This window comes from Amyelois transitella, chromosome 10, assembly GCF_032362555.1.
Source record: "Amyelois transitella isolate CPQ chromosome 10, ilAmyTran1.1, whole genome shotgun sequence".
NCBI classification, from domain to species: domain Eukaryota; kingdom Metazoa; phylum Arthropoda; class Insecta; order Lepidoptera; family Pyralidae; genus Amyelois; species Amyelois transitella.
Window position 1 is genome coordinate 3,389,606 of NC_083513.1, and position 24,212 is coordinate 3,413,817.

General features: G+C 33.6%; 2 protein-coding genes across 2 annotated transcripts; both read right to left on the reverse strand.

The window, feature by feature from the left end:
• Positions 1–1,680: 1,680 nt before the first annotated feature.
• Positions 1,681–12,897, reverse strand: LOC106137726 (tetraspanin-5). Its single transcript, XM_013338634.2, has 8 exons — positions 12,301–12,897; positions 11,590–11,710; positions 10,580–10,653; positions 9,855–9,929; positions 9,077–9,175; positions 8,314–8,493; positions 6,600–6,716; positions 1,681–5,631 (listed from the first exon to the last, which is right to left on the reverse strand). Exons 1-8 carry the CDS (start codon positions 12,388–12,390, stop codon positions 5,563–5,565), a joined length of 825 nt encoding a protein of 274 aa, XP_013194088.1. The 5' UTR covers positions 12,391–12,897; the 3' UTR covers positions 1,681–5,562.
• A 332-nt stretch (positions 12,898–13,229) lies between these two features.
• Positions 13,230–23,716, reverse strand: LOC106137602 (tryptase). Its single transcript, XM_060946318.1, has 12 exons — positions 23,659–23,716; positions 22,907–23,072; positions 22,286–22,494; positions 21,792–21,994; positions 21,237–21,303; positions 21,044–21,088; positions 16,243–16,414; positions 15,813–16,021; positions 15,220–15,413; positions 14,865–14,922; positions 13,548–13,592; positions 13,230–13,323 (listed from the first exon to the last, which is right to left on the reverse strand). Exons 2-12 carry the CDS (start codon positions 22,987–22,989, stop codon positions 13,250–13,252), a joined length of 1,359 nt encoding a protein of 452 aa, XP_060802301.1. The 5' UTR covers positions 22,990–23,072; positions 23,659–23,716; the 3' UTR covers positions 13,230–13,249.
• Between the last annotated feature and the right edge of the window lie 496 nt (positions 23,717–24,212).

The window sequence follows — 24,212 nt, forward strand, 5'->3', positions numbered from 1 at the left end:
TGAACAGAAATACATTTTTTTTTCTTATATATTGTTATATATATATATATATATAGCAAATATATTATATATATATATATATATATACAGGAGATGGTAAACTGTATGCATGAAGCTTTAAAAGAGAAAGGAATGAAAGTGAACGTAAGTAAAACTAAAACACTGGTTTTTGAAATGGAGAAAAAAATGACAGCATGTAATATTTTGATTGGAGGAGAAAAAGTGGAGCAAGTGAAAGAGTTTGTATATCTAGGATCAAAGTTTACATCAGATGGCAAGTATGATAGTGATATTGAAAGGAGAGTGAACGCGGGGAACATGGTGAATGGAGCTTTGCATGCCTTTATGAGCAGTCAGAAACTATCCAAAAAGGCTCGACTGGCTGTGCACAGGGGCGTGTTGGTCCCGACATTAATGTATGGGAGTGAAAGTTGGGTATGGCAAAAGAAGCATGAAAGCAGAATAAATGCAGTGGAAATGAGAGCGTTAAGGAGTATGATGGGTGTGTAATTGAGTAATATAAGGAACAGCGTGATAAGGGAATGTTGTGATGTGAAAGAAGATGTAGTTACAGGAATAGAAAAGGGTATGTTAAGATGGTTCGGTCATGTGGAGAGGATGAATGAAAGCAGGTTGACTAAGCAGATATACAAGGAGAGTGTGGAGGGAAAGGTCGGAGTGGGAAGACCTAGACGAACGTATCTTGATCAAATTAAGGACGTCCTGGTAAAGGGTCAGGTCAAAAGTACCCGAAACCGCCGAGCTTGTATGAAGAGAGTTATGAATGTGGACGAAGCGAAAGAAGTATGCAGAGATCGTGGCAAGTGGAAAGAGGTAGTCTCTGCCTACCCCTCCGGGAAAGAGGCGTGATTTTATGTATGTATGTATGTATGTATATAGCAAAAACGGTTTAACGGTTCTTAATTGCCGTTTAAATCCAAGTAATTTTTATGTTTCTTCTGTTCAAATGCCTGTTTCAAGCTACCTTGTCCTAAAGTAACCATCACCACCTAGGTAATTCAACAGATGAAAGAAATACATTGGAGATTAATACTTATAGGAAATCAATCTCGGTCCGATTAGTTCCCTCATTGGTTTCGCATCACGAGATCGCCCGTCACACAGGCATGTGTCGCGCCGCCTCAGCGCGTCATTTATCAACGACGACATACGATTTCCATCCGGACATAGATATCGTTAGAGATGTGTGGTGTCCACGCCCACATAAATATCTGGATTGAGCCAATAATTAAACTACTCAAAACCCACAATTATTCATGTGGTAACCGGCATAATACATTAGGACCGCAGCTTTTCTTTCCGTGGATGTCGTAAAAGCGACCTCGAGAATAAGCACATCCACTGTTCATGAGCAGATTGAAAGTCAATCTTGGCAAAGAAATCGACCAACCAAAAGGACCAATCTTCATCGTCCTATTATTCATGAACATTGATAAGCCAAGCCTGTCTTCTTTACCATTTCCATTTCTGAAGTTAACCGAATATTTAAAAAAAACGGATATAATACACAGGCCAAGACCCACTTAGGTGTATATATTAGGCGCGTTAAAAAGAGTAAAACTTACTTTATTACTAACTACTACTAACTAACATTATTACTTTTTGTCTCAATTTATTCAGTAGAACGGAGTTAAGCGATTGTCGTTGAAAGTTTGAAATAAAACTATACTTTGCACATAAGTCTATATTGGTGTATAAAATATCATTTTTACCTACATTAAGTCATTTAAATAATAATTATCAACTCCTACTCTAGGCTAAACTATTAATACATGGACATTTTACAACATTGCAATAGGTACTATCGGAGGCAATAAACATTTTAATACTTTTGTATAGTTACCAACTCATTTCACTGTAAATACCAAAATCGGTCAAATGCCTATTTGGTACAAAAAGAGCGTTTAGTACCAAATAACTTTGTGTTTTCTTTGATAAATGAGAAAATGAATGTACTTGGGTGCGAATTTTTAGGGGCCTATGTTAAAAGCAATCCGCTTTCGGCAGCCTTCAAACATTCACCTTCTCACCTTGCTTTGTGAAAATTTGTGTCCGTATAAAACAGGAATAAATACTATTCAAAATTGCGCATAAACACATAAAAAATTGACGAGAATTTCGTAACATGATTTACTTCGTGGCCATGAAACTCATAATTATAAACAACATTTTCTCATCGTAATTTTTCCATTGACATGTAAACTATAACAAAATTATGCTTATACCAGAAAATATAAATCTTTATTACAAAGCTGCACATGTACATTCAAGGCGCAAAATCTATACTACTTTAGATTAAATCTTTAAAAATAAACTAGATCAGCTTTATCTCAGCATCATACTAGTATTTTAGGCACACAAATTCCAATTTATAAACATTAAATAAGGACGTACGATTTGCTCAATTAAAACATATAAATTCTATGAATAGTAATTGTAAGAAACGTAAAATAGTCTATGAATTGTAAATTATTATGATATAAGGTATTATATAATTAAATTTTAAAGCTTACGATTTATTATGATAAAAATCAAATTAATCTGAGATTACAAATAAAGAAAATATGGTAAAAATATGAAAAAAGGTAAAATTACATTGTAAAATAATTATGACATTACAAAACTTGTGCAATCAAATCATAACTATGATAGCCTAGGTACCACCATTTTGCTAGCATAATCTTAACGTCACTTTTATACCTAGTAAAATAAATTATAAATATTATACAAAACGAGCTTTAAATTCGAAAAAGTTTGTATTGTTCACTATTGTTAACCAAAGATATTATTATTATTAACAGTTTTTATAAAAGGAAGTAAATATAGGTAGAGCATGGAAACTGCGAAAAAACTGCAAAAGTCCAATCACCGGGCGCCAAAGTTCCCGGACCCGATAAAAAATTCTGAAAGCGCAAATTTATGCATTGATTGGCTATACTACCCATGTGAACGGTCCATTCTCCACCACAACAAAAAAGGTCCTACATAAATGGAGCTGCGCAATATCAACCAATCATGTCGCTTTATTCTTTTTGACGGACGGACGTGATTGGTTTAATTTTTACTTCTCTTTTCAACACTTGATAATTACAATCTTAAAACTTATTGGAACAATGAGTATTACAATACGTTGTTAGTTAACCTTAAAGTAATATCTTCTAAATATAGTACATTTAAACTTACAATATTGTCAGCCATTATTCTCCTACAGCATATGCGACCCAGCGCGCACTGAATAAGTAGTAACTGGTGCAAAATTGACGGTTAAATCGAAATAGAAATATTGGTATATTATGTTCAATACTATACTTGTGTATTAGGAAACTAAACTTATCACAACAAAGGCAGCCTTCATAACTCGAATAAATATAAACAACTTTTGCTACAGCATTTAATAATATCGCGCTGAGCTCTAACCCAAACAATATGCTATTCGTAAAAGCTGACAAGGCAGTATCTTAGCCCCCTCCCTATCTTTCCAATTGACCAAAAAGATAGAATGAGAAGAAAGATAAGACGTATACCATGTCAACATTCGTGAACTATGATTTCAGTGATACAAAAAAAGTTAAAGTACAGTGAGCAGTACATAAATTTGACCCCATGTCTATAGTTTAACCAGTACCATGACAAGTCAAGGTTATATGCCCCCATGTACGTACATACACGTTATCTTGTATTGTCCTACTTTAATATATTTAAGAGTGGTATGTAACAAAGTAAGTCGCGATCTTTTTTAAATAACCAATAAAAAAATAACGCAACAACAGAAGGCAGTGCAATAATACTTTACTTTCAATACTATATTTCACAGCTCCAATAAGGCTAGTTTGGCCGATACTTGAACACAATACTGGTGTAGTCAGCTCTTTAAATTATTTTCATTTTGTTTATGAATAAATTTTAGTTAACTTTATTTTATAAAGAAGTGCAAATGTATCATAAATAAATTATTGTTAATATTATTTTAAGCATGATAGCAATTTACATGAACATGTAGTGAAATAAACTAATAATCTTGGCTTTTTATTCAAAATGCCATCATTTAATTTAATGTTTTACTTTATTTTTTGTTGCTCGACTCTATGTTCAACTCTATATGGGAAATAGAATAAATTTAAGTAACTTTGTGTAAAATTTAAGAGCTGACTGATCATCATCGTTCGGACGTTACAAATTGGAATAAATAACAACAATGTGTAACATCTTAAGTTAACAGGCACAGTTGGAGTGAAGTAAGAAGTGTTCAAGTTATAAAAGTTTTTGGGGAAATTGGGCCAAAGAGTTGAGAATAAGTACGCATACACTATGATGAGTCAGGATAAATATTCTTACTTTAAAATTGCCAATGACACGCTAGCTTATCAAAAGGTGAGCTTACATAATCTTAAGATATACCTTCTATTTTGAAATAGGATCAAGACCTCTACTTTTAAGCCTGCCTCAATTATGTCCTTATGTTATATTTTTGAGAGTAAAAATCGTTATTTTGTAACAAATTGGTCAAAAAGTAAATAATGAATATCTTTTATAGTGATGGCGGAGAAACATAATAAAGATATTTTATGAAAACTCCATTCACTGAATATCGCTTACATATAACGAGATTAAAATTGAGATTTCAATTATTTTAATAAAATAAATTATATCAATAAATAGACTGGTCATAGTGTACACAGCACCTGTTAAAAGACTTGTAGAGACTCTGAATGAGATTACGTTTGGATATTATTTAGTGTAAGACCTTAGCATTATACGTATAACTTCAGCAATATAAACTCTTATGACATTTTGTTATATTCCTTGTAATATTAGCTTATCAATAGTATCTTTGTAATTCAACAATTAATGCAAGCATTTTAGTTTTAACATGAAACTTATCTATAGTGAAAACAGTCATTGAGTTTTTGTGACTACAAAATTACTAGTCATTTTTTTTTCTTTTAATACTGGAACAATTTATGGATATATAATACCATTGACAAGCTATACACTATTACTTATATCAACCAACAACATTCATTTAAACAGAAACTTTATGTAAATATCATTTAATATCAATGAATTTAACATCTACTAACTATCAAAAGGCAAATTGTGCAAATAAAAGATCTACCTATCATCATATACATTTTGCAAACAACAAATAAATGCGTAAGGAACAACCATTTTCTTTCCTAGTCAATTGCTATCAAAACACAATTATATTATTAAAACGCTTAAAATAATAAGTAGTCAAAATATTACGCTGCAAGCAGACTTTAAATATTCCAGATTTCTATCTTTCTAATAAATACTTATCACAATGAAATACATAATTTGAGAAATTCCATAGCTGCCTTTTTCAGTCAAATCCATTTAAAATTCGAATGGACATTACATAACTGAGTCAATACAACCTACTTGTACGTGATTGGCTGTTGATAGCTGCGTTATATCCGCGCGTTGCACCTGATTGGTCGCCCGATGGTTGTAGAGGGCGCTGTACGGGTCGCCAGTGCGACGCTTGGTGCGTCACACGGCCGCAGGAGAGGCTGATTGTCAGTGCCATTTCGCTTTCTGTGCGAATATGTCCGCTCGCAGGTTTTGAGCGAAGCAAATACCGAGTATCTATAAAAATATAAGTATTAATTAGTTAATTAAGTTATTTTCTATTTACTCGTCAAAATTATTCATAATAAACGGCTGATAATATCTATTAAAAATAAAGCTGATAATATCTATTCAAAATTTAATCAAATTAGATTATTTGAGAACACTGACAGAATTGACAAATTAAATGAATCATTTATTTGCCTTAAAACATTCTAAAAATTTATATTTCTAATATTAATGAAGACGAATGCAGTCTTTAAAAAACGCTCTTTCTTTTTTTAAATCTACTATACGTAAAATGTGCAATAGCTCGACTCCTTCGTGTTGTTATGATGAATAATAAATGATTAGGTACATGAATTTAAGTAAGAGAACAGCGAAATTCTGTATCTACAAAACATGCTTTAATAATAAACAAATCAAAATCTACCAATCAACATTTCACATGAAAATTTAAAAGTCAATAAAACAAACCAAAAAATATGTCAACTACAAGGTCTGCATAAAATAACTAGCAATACTTAATTAAAGAGTTTTCGCTGGGCTATAATTTATTTCCCCCTTGGGTATAATGTATTCTGTCGTCCACATTTTAATTCAAAGTTAAGATAATTGTAAAGTTATTGAAGAAAATGAAAGAATGAATTTATTTTATTAAAAGTAACAAAGACTCATGGTTGTTAGAAATGCCTATAAACTATGTTAAAATGCTGCAGTGCAGTTTGTTACCGCTTCTTCTGCACTGACGCTTTGGGATCGGCAGTATACTTAGTTTTAAGTAATTAATTTGACATCAACTAATGTTGTGAAACCAAACGATATGAAAATTGTTATTAATTTCATGGCAAGTACTTAAAAACCATGACTTACAAGTTACTTTAGTTAAATGTCTATATATGAAGAATTTATATTCAGTATGAATTACTGAACATATTATTTTAGGCGGACCTTTTAAAAAAACAGTGCATCTTAAACAAACTTACTTGTGCAAAAGCGGTACAAACAGCTGATGTGGCTACTATCAAGAGGTTATGATCGAACCACTCCTCGGCGGCTTCTAAACAGCCTTTGTCATATATAATCTTACCAATATCAAAACTCTAGAACAAAAAGAAAAAAAAACTGAACAACTACAGGTAGGTATGTGGGTAGGCACTTATATTAAAATAAAATTAAAAAATAAAAGTAGAACAGTAAAAAGAAAAATTGCTCCATCTAACATCTTGACAAATAAAAAGTATAAGTCGCAAACCACACAGAAAATAAGAAGCAAGGCATTTGTAGTTCTTTTATATTTTCCATACTTATATTTTATAAATGCGAAAGTGAGTTTGTTTATTACCTCTTCACTATTACACCACTGAACCGCCTTTCATCACGGTAAAAATTTTAATTCCCGCGGGATTTGAGAAAAACGTGTATTCTTTTGTAAACGTGTATATTTTTGATAATTCACGCGGGCGAAGTTGCGGGTAAAAGCTGTTTTTTTTTTAGGGATGCGAATAAGACAAATGGTGTGGTTTGCGCAAAAAGGATCGAAGTAGAACTTCTAAAATACATTTAATGTCATCCATCAAAATTCTTTTAAAAATACACTACAATAGCATACCTATCAACTATAAATAAATTCTGAATACAACTTTTGAATATTTTTTGCGTGTCATTGGCACGTACTGCCTTATCAATTCGAGGACATAAATAAATAGCTATGTACTACAGCTGAGTAATACCGATTCTAAGGGTTTTTTATTTCTTTGAAAAAAATAATGTTATAGGACCAAAGTGAAAAAAAAATTACGAAAAATAAAAAAGCGCTCGTGCGAATCCAAAAGGCCAAATCTAATATTCACATAGCATAAGTTATAAACCACCTAGGTGTAAATTAAATTTAAAAGACTAAAATACAATAATCTACGCCAAATTTTCGTGCATAATTAAGAACCTTGACAGTGAGTGGCGTCATGACGATGGCCGCGACGTAAAAGAAATGTATGTGGAGCCAGTCCTCCGCGGCCGCCATACAACCGCGCTCGTAGATCACTCGGCCAGTGAGATGCTACAGTTGGATTCGTATTATATTCATAAAATATAACTTGATAATAATGACAGCAGCAGGATATATTTATAACTCTGATATCAGCCCAGCTCGTTTTTATTTCGCGAAAACCTCGCCGTTACGATTTTTATTACGACGTGACAGGGAACAGCGATAGGGTTTCGCGCGATAAAAATGGCGTCGTGCGTGCCATACTACGGAGGCAGGAGCGACAAAGAACTGTATGAATTTGACAGCTGTCATTCTTTCCGAGAAGCACGGAGTGCGCTTTTTAACCACGATCCTCTATTGTGTAAGTCAGGCTTTTACTACATCGCATTGATGTAGAATTTTAAAATTTTGATTTTGATGTAGAATTTTATACATGCATTTTTTATGTACAATTTTTCTATTGCGATATAGGTAAGGTAGACATACGTACTTGCAAGAAAACGATCATCTCAAAACGAGCACGCTACGGAAGATCAGCGCTGGTTGTCTACAGTCATCTTTATGATGATGTCGTACCCATTGGGGAAAACAATTTTTATTATCGTACCTAATTACTTTTTGTTTTCTTTTTATCTTAAGATGTACACATTTTCAGATTAGCACATCATGAAGCTCAGCATTGAGGAATCGACTGAAGGAACAAGACTTACATAGGTAGGTTTCCTGACGTCATACCCGCACTGTTTATTGCGGATGATATCTTGAGGCTTGCTCCGACAGCAGCTGAAGGGGACGCCGCAAGCCTCGCGCGAGCCCACGGCTCCGCTCGAACAGTTGAAGTAGGCGTTGCGGTCCCAGTCGCGGGGGCCTTCAACGCCGCAGCATTGTAACTGGAAATTAAATAAATACCGTATTTTTTTAATTACCTTTAAATTTTTGATCATGGTCAATGGTCAATCCAGATCAACGCCAGAAGGTAGATTAAACTCTGCTTCGCCGAAGATAAAAATGCGAGCCAATTGACCTTATTACTTATACTGATATTATAACAAAAACTGATCATCACAGCCTAGTGGCGGGGTGCAACGGGGTGGAGAGGATGAAAACATTGATGATTGTAGATGAAGCAAAAAAAGTACCTAGGCAGATATCGTAGCAAGTGGCATGATGTATGTTGCCGGTTTGGTTCCCGGCATCAATAGAAAAAAGAAAAGGACTACTCCATCTCTTTCCCATAGATGTCGTAAAAGGCGAGGCTAAGGGATAGGCTTATAAACTAGGGATTCTTCTTTTAGGCGATGGGCTAGCAACCTGTCACTATTTAAATCTCAATTTTATCATCAAGCCAAACCGTTGACCATGGCCTTTCAGTCTCTTCAAGACTGTTGGCTCTGTCTACCCCACAAGAGATATAGACGTGATTATTTGTATGTATGGATCTGCCGGTACAAGCTAGTGGTATATGGTACAAACCCAATCTTCCTGGATCCAGTCAATTAAATTCTGCTGGTCAGGGTCCTCTCGGTAGTGCGTGATGAAGGTCTGGAAACCAACTGTCGCTTGTTGTTTTATCTGAAATAGATTTTTCACAAAATTATTAAGAAGTTTTATTGTTTAGCAGAAGAAACAATAGTTAAGGGTAACCAGGGTAAGTAATTACTATGGCGATAAACATTTAAAAAACGCTTGCCCTACTTACTGAACAGTTTGCCCGCAGACATTAGATCTGTATGTGGGACCAACGCATCGATTAAAAAAAACTCTAAAAAAATTACTTCTCAAATTCTATAGAAGTATGTAAGCTTAAAACTAAATTGTTACCTACACATTATATATAGTTTTATTTATTGTGTTAAATTAGTAACTTTAAATGAGACTGACCACAGTCAAACTGTGAAAACAGTTTTGCGGAATATTGTTTTAAGTTCATTTTGAATATTGTGTAATAAATAAATAAAATAAAAAAAAAAAAAAATACATAAAGTCACGTCTATATACCTCGCAAAAACCTGTTACTCATCCAGAATTGGCATCACAAGTTGCCTGACTGCTGCATTTGCTTTTTATTAGACTATTTTAGAAGAAGCCATTCCATATTCCAATTGATCCAGAACAAAAAACCGATTTAAACCTTTGCTTTGCCGAAAAAAATCCCACTTAAGCATTGGACTGCCTTTTAATTTTTACAATTAAGAATAGCACATATTAAATGTCTACTTACTTAAAAGAATTACAAAATAAACATATTTACCCAGTCTTTGAAGACGAAAAATAGGATACCCGTCGTCATCTCGGCCAGCAACAACAGGGCCAAAAATACTGCATACTGAAAAAAAGAGATACAATACTTTAAAAAATAGTCCAACAAGTTAAAGCATGTATTAGAATTACCATTAGCCCCATTGTGGAAAATTTGTTATAACAATATGTGTAAAGTTTTTAAATTTTTTACATCCAATATCGTACAGCACATGGTGTCTCATTTCCAACAACACTACTTTTAATCATTTTCTCATGAATGTCGTAAAAATTAACAGAAGAAATACATAAGAAGAATTTACACATTTTTATCCAAACACCTAAGGCTAAGAATACAAACAAATCGGTTTAATTCCATCCCAACCCATCCATATAATAACGTCTATATCCCTCGCGGGGTAGACAGAGCCACCAGTCTTGAAAGTCTGTCAGCCCATGTTCAGCTGTTAAGCTTTATGATAGAATTGAAATTTAAAAAGTGACAGGTTGCTAGCCCGTCGTAAAAGAAAAAGCGCGTAAAAGAAGAATCCCAAGTTTATAGGCTTATACCTTAGTCACCTTTTACGACATCCATCAGAAAGAGATGGAGTGGTCCAATTCTTTTTTTATTGGTGCTGGGAACCGAATGGCACAGTAGATGGTTTAATTCTATGGCAATGAATAGGATAAGGAATGTAGGGCATACAATAATAATAGAATCATACTATTTATACTCACGCAAGCTAACAAGCATGTGTTCTCACGCAATGCGCCGACGCAGCCCGTGAAACCAATTATAAATGTTATTGTACCTGAAAAAACAAAATTTGCATTTTCTTGAACTGAATAACTGTCGTTTTTCGACGCCTTCGCACGCATAAGTAGTTATTTACTTACTTTATATATTAGAGAAAGTGTATTTCATCTGCATACACACCTTCTTATAATTGTTTAAATTTTCATGATAAAAACATTAGTCAATAGTTTATTAAAGAGGACCTTGAAAATAAACAATGCCACTTACAAATTAAAGGGTCAAGTGAAACAATACTTTTGAGCACAATAAGTCAATGTTGATTAAATCATAATATATGTAGATATTGTTTTCAACCTAAATCCATCATTATTTGTCTTGGACATGCCAAGGTGAATTGGAAATATTTCACAAGTTTAACAAATAATATAGAACAAATCACACAGATTTAGCTAGCCCCAAACTAAGTTGAAGTCTTGTGTTATGAGATACTAATTCAACAATTCTATATTTTATAATCAATACTTTAATATATACGAGTAAACTTGTTTGCATAAGCTTTATATTCATCCCCTTTTACCCTCTTTTTTGGGATAAGAAGTATGTTATGCCCTACCTTATAATGTACTTTAGTCTATACCTAATTACATCAAAAGTGGTTTAGTGGTTTAAGAGAGTTTTAGACATGAGTTAAATTTGCAATTATAATATATTTTTAACCAAAGGGTCTCTATAATAAATACTAAAATGTACAACCATCAGATGCAGGCTAATGAAATGAAGTTCTTTAACTATCCTGACCTGACTGGGGATCAAAACCTGGACCTCTTGGTTCAGAAACAAGGAATCCCACAACTCCACCAAACAGACAGAGTCACATTTATAACTCAAACTACTGTGTACATCAAAAAGATGTACATTTCCAACATGCTGCAAGCCAATTTAGTTAAATGTTGAATTGCTTTAATGAAATATAGGTGCAACTTTTACTTACCAACACAAATTAAAATAAATGCTGGATCCAAGGCTATATTTGTGAGCCGTGATAAGTTATTAAATGTATCCTTCTCCGTCCAAGCCCATACACCAACAGCCAGCACAATAAGACCCAAAAACTGGAAAAGAGAAGAAATGTTAGCTTGGGCCTCACTCATAGGAGTTCAAATACATAATAGTAACTGACCAATGTCTGCAATGGAAAGATAGTTGCAAATAATCTAAGTAGGAGTCTTAGAATTTCTGTTTGTATGTTTGTACTCGCATCACATAAAAACTTTTGCTTTGATTTTAATGCTGTTTTCGCAGATGTGTTTGGCTTGATCCAACTTTAAAACTGGTAAGTATACCTTCTTAAGGGCCAATACAGGGGTTAGCTTTATGATTATTGATTTCATGCTTCTCTATATATTTGAATCAGTTAAGTGCCAATATCTAGTACAAAACCACATGAAATGTATGTATTAAATTTTTAAGACTCTGTTTTAACAACTAAAAAGTTATCACTAGACATCTAAGAAACTAGTTACACATTAAAACGTCGTCGTTCATCAGTTCCTGTTAGATTTTTTCTTAAAATAGCCTTGAGTTTGTAAATGTAGAGAAACATTGTAAGTTATCTATGATGTTAAGAACATGGTTACATCTGTAGATTTATTCATATAAGTAAGTCTACCTAAAAATAGCCAAACTAATATAAGTTACTCACCCAGAACAATACATTTACACCAAATATCACATATTTAAGACAACAGCTTACTTCACTTGTATCACGACGATATTTCCTTATGCTAGGCATGTTTATCGTTTATAATTCTCCTACTAATAGAATAATTCATGAAGCTTTACTCATTTTAATAATTAATTAATAAAGAAAAGGAATTAAATAAAACAAGTAGGTCAAAAGCAAGTAAACGATCCCTTTCCTCAAACTAACTCGCTCGTTGTCTTAGAAATGCTATCCAATCCAAGCAAATGTTCACCAAAATTTTTGTTGTCATGAGGTTGTTGTTTCTATCACCAAAGCGTCTTTCCAAGTAAGAAAGAGAAACCTTATCTATTGACCAAAGTGGCCCAAACAATGCAAAGTGGTCGTATTAAAAATGTCAAAATACGTGTCAAACCGTATGTCAAAACGAAACGTCAAATTAAGTGCCATTGATTGTGAACGTAGGTAGGTAATCCGTAATGGTGTAATCGTGGAGGCGGCAATTTGAAATCTTGAAAAAATTTTGTTATTAACCCAGAGTGTTAACCCTGTAAATAATTCCCATGCACAGAAATTAAATAGAATATAGGTGACTAAGGTCCCAAATGTAGAAATCGAAACATTTATTGGTGATTACGATTTTTATGATCCCTAGATTATATTCTACTTATGTCCGAATCCGCTCTTCCATACTACTTAACACACAGTTAAATAGAAAGTGTGTTTGTTTTTAAGTTTCTAACTTATAGATTTTTAAGTATACCATCATCGTACGAGTACCTACTTGAATAGATTGTTACATCAGCATTACGCCGACCTGTAGGTACCTATTAACAGCCTTAACTGTAAGTAATACTCGTAATCATCTCTGGAGATAATTAGGGAGTCTTATGCGTGTGATATTTTTTAATGAAACTGCATAATCATGTTTAATTATTTTTAATATTATCTATGGACAAGAGACCCCGTCGCTCGTATGTTGATGAATCCAGCTGATGTAATTGCTCACTTTTGTGTATACACCTGAAATAAGTAGGTACATACATATAAACAAGTCTTCATTTCTTACGGGGAGGCCAGATCCATCCAACAGTCTCGAAAAGAATGGAATGCCATTCATTTATTTTAAAAAAATCCTAATTATTCACTACAAATAATTACATTGAATCAAGACAACCAATTTTAAGAAAAGTCGTAGGTACTTATTTTTTACTGACATAATTATTTTATCATAGGTTCCTACTTACCAGGATATCGCGGATCAGCACAACCAATACCCCACGATATTATTCCTATAATTAAATAATTCTCATTAATATAAATAATTAAAGTTTGAAACCGTTTAAAGAGAACCTGGGATCCGATAAACAAGTAGTAAGTAAGTAAGTCATTAAATATGTGAGTAGGTAAATTGTATAAAGGACTCTCATCGACAAGGCCTATTTTATTTTTGCTCTGTTGTTTAACAGACTTTATAAAAGGAAGAGGTTCTCATTTTGACTGTTTCTTTAACACTTCGTTTAAGTCAAAAATTGAGGGAGAGGGATAGGATAGGATATTATCAACATTCGTGAATATGGTTCCTTATCCCATGAAGATGATGGAAACGTAAGATTGTATGTACCAGGTGGGTACTTAATAGGCTATTACACTCTTTTTTGAAAACTGTTTTAAATCAATCCTGAGACTGTGTTATACCTATAGAATTTTTATTAAAATTTTTTGAAGCCGAAAAGTGCTCTAAAAACGATTTATTATTTATGATTTTGTATTTTCGCGCGAAAACGCCATCCGCCATGCTGTTTTGACTCGTGACGTCATACTTTTAGTAAACAATACGGCTCTACGTAAGACTAAAGTAAAAAGATTTTTGTAATAATGAATTACAATACATATTGTTGGTGTCTTGTTCCTGAATGCAAGAATACAAGTATAAAAACACCAGAAAAATTGTGGATTCCACTGCCAAGTGATATTAAAATGAGAAACCATCAACGTATTAATCCTCGGTAGATTTATATTGTCTGCTTTCACAAAACCGTCTTCCATGATTCTATTAAATTATTAAAGAGTAAAAACCCAAAAACGTGATAGAAATTTTAAAATTTCAAAATAAACAGAGCCTGACATCATCAATATGTTTTCGATTCGATATTTGTTTACTAAAAGTATGACGTCACGTCAGTACCCAACATGGCGGATAGCGTTTTCGACTTTTGAAGAACAGATTAAAAAAGAGGATTTTTTAAAATGAATTATAAAATCCATATTGCACTTTTATGAATAATGATCGATGTTTTTCTTTTATTTTTTACAAAATCTATAAGATACGTGCATTTTTATATTTTTTTTTACATGGTGTAAAATAGCCTATTACTTCATTTTTTTAAATATCTGTTTATTATTTCTCTGTTACTTCAGACATTTGTCTCTTGACACTCATCAATGTGAATAGAATAGAAAAGTAATACATAAAAATATAAGAAATACCTAAGTCGATTCTTTTTGTTTATAATTTAGTTTTTAAAAAATCTTGCCAATTAGTTTAGGTTATATAAAATTACCAGCTTGTAAGTATCTTCCGTCTGGCCGCAATACAAGTAATGGCCCACCACTGTCTCCCTGAAAATAACTAATCTTAGAATAATGAATGTTTTCACAATTTAAAGGTCAAGGGGTCAAGTTCGCAGCGAACAGCTAGTCTTATGAGTAATTCGTTTCTGAACGACTTAATATTCTTCTTTTAAATGTTTCATAGTTTTTGTCAAATTAAATAGCAATTTCATTGCAGTCTTACCCGGTGAGAGTCTCACCTAAACAGCATCGTAATCGCAAGATTAAAGTCTGCTCATTCTCTTACTCCGTCACAGACTCTCTTAAAAAAATGAGTAGGTACGTATTAATAATATAACAAAATACCTGGCACCCGTCTTTCCCTTTGGAAAAAGCGCACATCATGGTCGGCTTCAGATGCTGCGCCAATTCTGACTTGACACATTTTTCGTCTGACAATATTCGAAGGCTTGCCATCAATAGTGTCCTTGAAGATGCCTTCTCAACACCCACACGCCCCCAGCCTACTATGATGCCTGCCCAATCACCGAAGTCTTCATCTGAGGTAATTGCAAAAAGCATGAAAAAACTAGTAGTGTCGTAGCATAATGGTTTGGTAGCGAAAAAAAATATAGTGTGTACCATTATATAGTACATTGTCTTGTTATCATCCATTGTTAAAGTCTATCAAAGATACTTAAAGTGGATTGATTCATCACGACTTCTTATTTTCTCCAGCCTTTCTACCAATTGCTTGGGGTAGGCCTTCTTTAATTCTCACCAACTATCCCATTTTACATTACATTTACAGGACATTGTTAGGATAAGGAGCTATGCCGCCTCCGCCAGGCAGGAGGACTAGACCAGACAAAATGGAAAATTCGGAGATATCTGACCTAAGGCCAAAGAGAAAAAGTTATATAAGAAAGAGGAAATACATGAATATTTTATGTGTTTACCTATATTTGGTAGGCAGACAGGAATAATTAAGGGGGAAAACACGACCGATTCGTTTAGCGTCGCGATGGCTATGTCATTCTCGTCCCTGACCGCAGTCGAAGTGAACTTCTCATGGATCACCACCTTCGATATGGATCTAGTGGTTACGTTGTCTAGTTTGTCCAAGTCGTCCAGGCCTATTAGGACTTTCATTAATCGGGAATCGTCCCTGAAAAAAAAATTATCTTAATCTTCTATAGGAAGATGCCAGTGGGAAGATGCAGATGAATTGACATCATTGATTGATGATTGACATACTTATGGTAAGGTAAGGTAGGTCAGAACCTTAACAGATAGTGAAAACTAATGTCAATATTCCCAATATTCATCAATCTTTTATATAATGCACCAAATAAATAGAAATCGAATTTATTTAATAAAAGTGCTTACCATTTAAAGCAATGTCCAGCACTGAGGATATGTCTGTTCGTGATGAGCGCTCCTCCGCAATGCATCTTTTCATTCTTCAGGATAGCTATAGCCCAGGGGAACGAATGCGGCTGAGCCCTCCGCCCGCCGACAATCCTCTGTGACACTAGAATGTCTTTTTGTCTTCCACATTCTGTACCATCATTTGGATGAAGTTGTAAGAGTTGCATGAACAAAAATTTTCAAATTTAGTGAGACTGCCTTAAATAATTTATGATGAGCGTCTTAAAAGATTCCCTATGGATGTATTTAAAAAGATTCCCTTTTTTATTTCATTATGATTTTTGGTAGAATATGATAGTATACAGGGTTACCCAAGTCAAATTTTTGTGATATAAGTAAAAACAATAACCAAAAATACAATATTAGGCATGTCTGAGGTTATGTAAGTGCGAGATCTGTTCGAAAGATCACGCCTTGAAATATGTTAGTCATTACAGTATAGCATCGATTTCGTTTCAAATAAGTTAAATATCAAAACTTTATCAAAAAAAGAAATTTGAATTCAACCATTCAGCTACTTCGTATCTGATTTGATCAATCAGTCACTCACTGTACTCACCACACCAATTCCCTTCCAATGAGCGCACCTAAAACAGAGTTCAAAATGAGTCAATTTTTCTATGATCAATATAATTAACTATCAAAATTAATGATTTATACCCACCTGAAATGTCATTACTTGCTCACTTAACATTATAATGACACATAATACATAAAACATACTAGTCCTAGAAATCACAAGCGTCCAGTCACAAATGAAGTGAAAATCACTTAGAGTATGGCTTGTAGGTATTATCGTTTAGCGTAGAACAACCAATGAATTATCCACGCGATAATATACTTGTATTAAAGACATAAATCTTTTATTATCCAAAAATCAAATAGAATTATTTTTATATTAATTACGTAATTAATTATATATTATAAATTATATTATTGTAACAAAACATATAAATAAATAGAAATTTATTTTGAATATATGTAGTTAATTTTGAGTAAACAGTATGATCAAAACTGAACTATGGTTATATAACTGGCTAAAGGTTGGGAATGTTTAGTAGAGTTTCATTAGACCTAAATGATTTCGTAAAAATCTTTTGTAACCACTAAAGATATTTCCAATATGTATCCTTTTAAATACCTTTTAATTTTTTCACTTGTTTTTTATATGTAAATAGCAATTGTTTTTAAAATTCATTTTCCCATTGCCACAAAATCAAAGTTGCCACAAAGCAATAATTTTTCGTTATTGTGTGTTTGGTTAGTGTGTTTGTATCCTACTACTATTATAAAGGCGAAAGTTTGTATGGATGTATGGATGTTTGTTACTCTTTCACGCAAAAACTACTGAACCGATTACCATGAAATTTGGTATGTAGGTAGCTGAAGACCCAGAATAACACATAGGCTACTTTTTATCCCAGAGTTCCCGCGGGATTGATAGGGTTTCCATGCGGACGAAGTCGCGGGCGGCCTCTAGTTTTTTAATAAATGGTTGGGCATTTTTAAAATTGCATGTTACTTAGTTCCAAAAATTAATGAATTGATCTTGTTAGTGATAAGGTATCAAAGGTAAATACGAAAATATTGTCCCATTATAGTATTAGTTTGACTAAATACTTAACACGAAGGCACGAAACGTGCGGAACCTTAAAGTCAAGCTTTTCGCCATAACCAATTTCAATTTGTTTTATGTTTACATTTTAAATTTATTCAATTCCTTTTCGTAGTAAATAACGAATTTTATAGCATTAATTTTAATCTCAAATGCTTTCAGTATTTGCTTTTCCTTGCTTGTTTTACTTGTTGGAATCTATATATATAAAACTCTTCCGTTACTGAGTGACTGACTGACAGACAACGCACAGTCGAAACTACTGGTCGTAGACAGCTGAAATTTGGAATGTAGGTTCCTTGGGATATGTAGGGGAGCACTAAGAAAGGATTTTTGGAAATTCAACCCCCAAGGGGGGGAAAAGGGGTAAAAACGTTTCTATGAAAAATCTTATTCCTTGGGTTTATAAACTTGAAACTTGGCATGAACACGTACATAGGCAAGTAAATATGTTTGACATTATAAGTTTTTTCAAACTACCCTCCAATCGTGATTTAGGGGGTGCGATTGGGTGACTGATTTATTAACGCACAGCCGAAACCGCTCGGTATAGGAGTCTGAGATTTTGAACAGAGGTTCCTTTAGTAACATAAGTGAGCACTAAGAAGGGATTTTTGAAATGTCAACCCCCAAGGGGGGGAAACGGGATAAACTGAGCCGGGGCTGCGGGAAAGTTCTAACGAGATACCGTGGCCCCGGAACGCAAAGGGCAACTGAAGGAACGAGGTGGGTTTTAGTCAGTAAAAGTCTGACACTCCCTTCCGTTCCACCCAGAGCGGGAGAGGTCATTTGATGATTTCCCATCCTTAAAAAAAAAAAGACTTTGTATGACAACTTTCAGTCGTCTCTTTAACATACATAATTATGTACATACATGCATAACATTAATAACATCACGCCTTTAAATCCCTATTTTGTGTTAACACTACCCATACAAACAGCTACGAAATTTGTCCGCATCCATTTTCACCTAAATTCTTAACGTTAATGAGATTTACTTTTTATTATCAGGTCAACCTAATAGCCTCACATGTACGTATAACTTCGTAAGAATTTTCTTTCAACTCCTAACCGTTGAGGAGTTGTACCTTCCATCATCAGCTCATTCACATGGGATGATGACTATCAGACGCAAATACTTAAACAGATCTATGAAATTGTCAAAAACGTAATTGCCTGTAAATTTGAGGTTTGCCCTTGATTTCCCTGGAATACCATCATCAGATCCTGACTAGGTAACAACGGGACCAACTTGAAAGTATACTCTACCGAACAAAAAAAGAATCACGTAAATCGGTCCATAAATCTCGGCGTAATCGGTATGCATAAATAAAACACCCGAATTTTATTTTCTATTAACTATCACGAGTTGTCTCGATGCTCGATAGATGGCGTTGGCATCGAAATAGATCGCGCTATGGTTTCGTTACCGTCATTTAGCTTGGTAGCGTAAAATATTTTAATTTATCGTGTAATTTTAGCAGCGCCCCTAGCGGACATACGCGAAACTACATATTACACACTACAAATATTTTGATTTGAAATTATTATTCGTTTGATTCATTAACTTTTAACTTGACTTATTTAACTTATTTTACTCTCTATTTCAGTTAATTTTTGATTTGTTGATTAGATTTGATATTTTTGATAGTGATAGGTGTCGAAGTGCGAGAAGTCTTAAATATTGGTTAGTAAAAAATACGTATCAGTTGCGGAAAGCAGGATGGCACTAAATAGGATGGGATGGGACAGGATAGGACTGGACGGGGCAGGACGGGACACAACAGGTTGGGACGGGACGGAACAGAACGAGAAGAGACGGGACAAGACGGGAGAAGTCATATGAATTGAAACCAAATATAAACATAAAACAGCCCCGCACGATACTGGATAAAACAATGGGTGAAATTTTATGGCGTATCCTTATAATATAAATACATTTGCGCGGGCGAAGCCGCGGGCAAAAGCTAGTTAATATATAAGGTAGGCCGATACATAACCTACCGTACAGGTAGGTAACTTACCATATTTTTAATGCTTCCTTCTGGTGGTAGTCCCGTTTAAAAATACTCATTTCTCTATAAAAGAGCCTATGACCATGACTCTGGATAAGATAAACATGATGAGTAACTTAAGTACTTAAATAAGTAAGGGTTTTGCGGGAGAACCTAAACCATGCTGGATCATGATGACACATTCAGTTGCTTGAATGTTGCCTCTTCGTTTTCCCCCTTTTCAATATCGTTCTTGTACTGCTTAACAAGTCAAATCATAGATTATCTATAATTAAAATTTCATATGCTATGATACGCAACAAAAAATATATGTATATGTATTGATTGGATTATTTCCTATTTTCTCAAAGAGAAAAAAAACCACGCAAATGGATACAGGCAATTCTTCCTTCCATTCTAATAAGACAAATAACAACATATAAGAAACGTTAAGAAGAGATTGGAAAGGGAAATATTTCCATCACAAAAGAGAAGCAAGAAATTGTCTTTGAAAAATGCAATATATTTTCTTAAAAAATACTTACTTACATTTAAATAAGTCAGATATTTTTTGTAACTTATTCCTTATTCTAACGCATAAGATAAGATATAGATATTTTTTTTTACGAAACGTCATCTCGTTTTTATGATAATAGGAACACTCCTCCCACGAAGTAATTTTAACGTTAAATATCTTCAAAATATGGCAAAACAACGTCACAAAAGTTAGAAATTGATATTAATTAGATACTATATTATTGACACATATTAAGTATGTAGTTTGACGTATACAATATCATATTTAGTTACAGAAATCTGATTATATTCAAATTTCTGTAGAGACTATGCTTCGGAGAAAATGGTTAAATTGCTATGAATTTATAACTAACTGTACGTTGTATGAATGAAGTTTATGCACAAAATGTTCCCTCTTCACTTTGTTGCTTAATCCATTTCACATATTTCGATACTATTGTGTATACACCTGAAATTTAAATGTTTTTAAGTATCTAAATCAAAACTTCATGGCGTGACTAACCCTAAAAGGGAGTTAGCCGGAAATCGTATTAAAAACTTTAAGATATTCCACTAACACTAAACTCATTCAGACAACATTTTTACACTTTGTAAAAAAAAATATGTTAAATACCTGGATAGTCGGGTTTCGCACAATCTATTCCCCATGATACGATTCCTGAAATGCAAACAAAACTTTATACACAACCACACTAAGCCCTAATCAAAATGCCTTTAAATCTATAACGTGTACAAATAAACAAAATTAAATAGGTATTATAAGAAACATGCAAAGAATTTATTATGAAATTAAAGATTACCCTTACCCACTTGATACCATTTCTTGTTATTGGTTTTATCATGTGTAGCAAAGAGCGGACCACCACTATCGCCCTGAAAAGAAATTTAAAATAAATTTCATATGAGATCAGAAACGGATTTTTAGATACTTAGTTATAACTACTATATTTAATACTTAGTATTAAACTAATAAATAAATCAGAACATATAAAACAGAATATCTATGAGGTACAAATGAGGTACAAATGCGGATATGTAATAAAAATTTAAAAAATAATTATTAACTTCATTAAGTAGAAATATGTAAGGAAATCGTCTGTATTATAGTGAGACCCGAGTTGAAGATAATTAAATGCCTAAGGAAGACATATGTTGTTCTTGTAATGGCTCATGTAAATCTCAATGTTCATTGGTAAAAAAATAAAAATTTAAAATTCTGCTTCACTTTCAAAATTGACGTACCTAATGCAAAACATGACACACCCACATACTTTTGTGAAAATGGTTTCTACAAAAACTTGTCATTTAAGCAAAACTGCCGGATTCCTGGCCTTCACGATAAGTGTAAAGAAAATGTTTACCTGACATGCGTCTTTTCCGAGACTGTAGGCACACATCATGGTGTCTCGAACAAGGTTGTCCCTGTATATGTTCGACTTTGAACACTTTTTGAAATCCACCAAGGTTACTTTGGTCTCCAGAAGGTATCTAGAGGATGTCAATGCACCCTGCCTCGTCTTGCCCCATCCAGCGACTGTCAATGGAACTTTCTTGAAATCCATGTCTAAAATCAACAACAGGTATTATACCTACTCTAAGTAAAACAAAATGCATTTATCAATAGACAATGAAATATGTTTACGTATAAAGCTCAAATATACAAGTATTTAAAATAGGGTACCGTAATTAAATCAATTTCAATTCGCAAAGTATGAAGACCATCGCGAACGTTTTTTTTCAAAGCAATCTATACATATAATAACCCAATCTTAACGAAAAAAAACCACGAAGTTTGTCCGAAGTGCATTTTAATGAAAGTAATTTTAATTTTTTTATTAACTTCTACGGAACTTACCTTCATCTGGTAAGCATATAGGCATTACCCTGTCGGAAAATTTGATTTTCTGACTTAAAGTCAACACGGCGATATCATTTATATCTCTCACAGCATTAGAAGTAAACTTTGGATGTTTGACGCCGTTGATTACGTTCAGCACTGAGTATTCGTTAGTATCTAACCGATCGTGCATACCAATGTTTACAGTCAAATCGTGGAAATGTACCCTAAAAAAGATGACAAGTAAAACTTTATTAACCAGCCAGCATTTGCGTTTATAAAGAGTTTAAAAACCTTATATAAAGTGCAAAGCTTTTGTTTGGGCGCACAAGAACACTGGCATATTTACAAAACATCTATCTTTATTCAAACCCAATGAGGGTTTTCTTAAAGTTTAAAAAAAAGATAGTTTATGAAAAAAAAAATAATTGAAGAGATTAATTTTTCCAATTACCTTACATTCGATCCCGACTTAATGTGTAATTTATCCTTTCAAATAGGAGAAACATTATTAAAAATGGCTTGACGTAACACTCTAATTAAAAAAAATCTTTTTTCGATCAAGAAGACGATCGAACAGATTGTATGCATAACAGTTGGTCACTACGCAAAATACGGCTTGTAATAAATAAACTTTACCCAAAAGTTATACAATGTCCGGCTGTCAGGACATGTTGGTCGGTGATGATGGCGCCCCCGCAGTGCAGCTTCTGACCCAGCATGAGCGACACCAGCCAAGGGTACTCATGTGGCTGGACGGTGCTGCCTCCGACAATCCTACGGTTCTTTGAAGCTATACCGCATTCTACAAAGAAGATTTTTTTTCATATTCATATAAACACGTCTTTATCCCCTGCGGGGTAGACACAGCCAATGGACTTGAAAAGACTGTCAGGCTACGTTCAGGTGTTTGGCTTTATGATGGAATTGAAATTCATATAGTGACCGCTTGCCAGCAAATCGCCTAAAAAAAGAATCCTAAGTTTATAAGCCTAGCCCTTAGTCGCCTTTTACGACATCCATGAGAATGAGATGGAGTGGTCCTATTGTTTTTTCTATTGCCGGGAACAGAATTCAAATATAATACCTATATTTGAACGCTTTACCAAAATAACGTCTAAAATAAAAATAAAATTTGGAAGTGCAATTTATCCCTGTAAATTTGCTTGACAACGTATAAATAATATAAAGAAAGTTTCACTGGTTTAAAAATAGTAGAAATAAATTTGGTAAACAGAATTATGGTGACGTTAGCATCAACTTTTGAAAGAAGAACAGCAAAGAAGGGAGAACTATATGTAAAAGTCAGCGACAAAAAATCATATTTTGCATGTTTTAATATCTGTAATAACTTCTGTTACAAAAAAAAAATATGTACAATAGTCTCTTACCACATGAAGTGTTTACTTTCGGTTCATTGTGGTGATCCAAACGTAGATGCCTACTTTTAATTTTATCAGCATATCCCTGTAAAAATAACTACGCTTATTTATATGAAGCCAAGGAAAATAAATGTTTTGTCTGATAAAATATATTGTTACCAATTTGATGACTAAGCAAATGATGAACCATGACTGTTTCATTTTATAATAATATTTAACATTTGGTACATTGACTGTAACAACGTCATCGTCAACGTGATTTTCTTCAGTCATAAATTATAGAAAGTGCTGTGTTTTAATTAAAATTTGCTGCAAGACATAAATCTCATTCATGCACAGTTTATGTTCCAGCCCGTAATTTTGTGATAGATTTTATGGTTTTTTTTTTAATTCTTAGATAACACGTGCAATTGACATGTATTTCACAATCATCACACGTCATTTGAATGTGTTTCCGGTTGTATCAGCAGGTTGTTCATTATTTAACCTTAGTTACTTGGCGAGGTGACTGGTTTTTTCACAGAGCTGATTTGAAATCGGCAACCATAAGGCTCCACCAGAAT

What these genes read in the sequence shown, in the direction of transcription:
- LOC106137726 (XM_013338634.2), bottom strand. Translation starts at nt 12,390, where the DNA reads ATGCCTAGCATAAGGAAATATCGTCGTGATACAAGTGAAGTAAGCTGT. An exon ending in ACACATGCTTGTTAGCTTGC is followed by an intron (nt 9,930 to 10,579) that starts GTGAGTATAAAT and finishes TCTTTTTTTCAG; the next exon opens with TATGCAGTATTTTTGGCCCT. An exon ending in ACGTCAGGAAACCTACCTAT is followed by an intron (nt 6,717 to 8,313) that starts GTAAGTCTTGTT and finishes TTTTTGTTCTAG; the next exon opens with AGTTTTGATATTGGTAAGAT.
- LOC106137602 (XM_060946318.1), bottom strand. Translation starts at nt 22,989, where the DNA reads ATGCTGGGTCAGAAGCTGCACTGCGGGGGCGCCATCATCACCGACCAA. An exon ending in TGCGAAACCCGACTATCCAG is followed by an intron (nt 16,415 to 21,043) that starts GTATTTAACATA and finishes ATGATGGTACAG; the next exon opens with AATGTGGAAGACAAAAAGAC. An exon ending in CGGAAGATACTTACAAGCTG is followed by an intron (nt 13,593 to 14,864) that starts GTAATTTTATAT and finishes ATTTAATTATAG; the next exon opens with GAATAATATCGTGGGGTATT.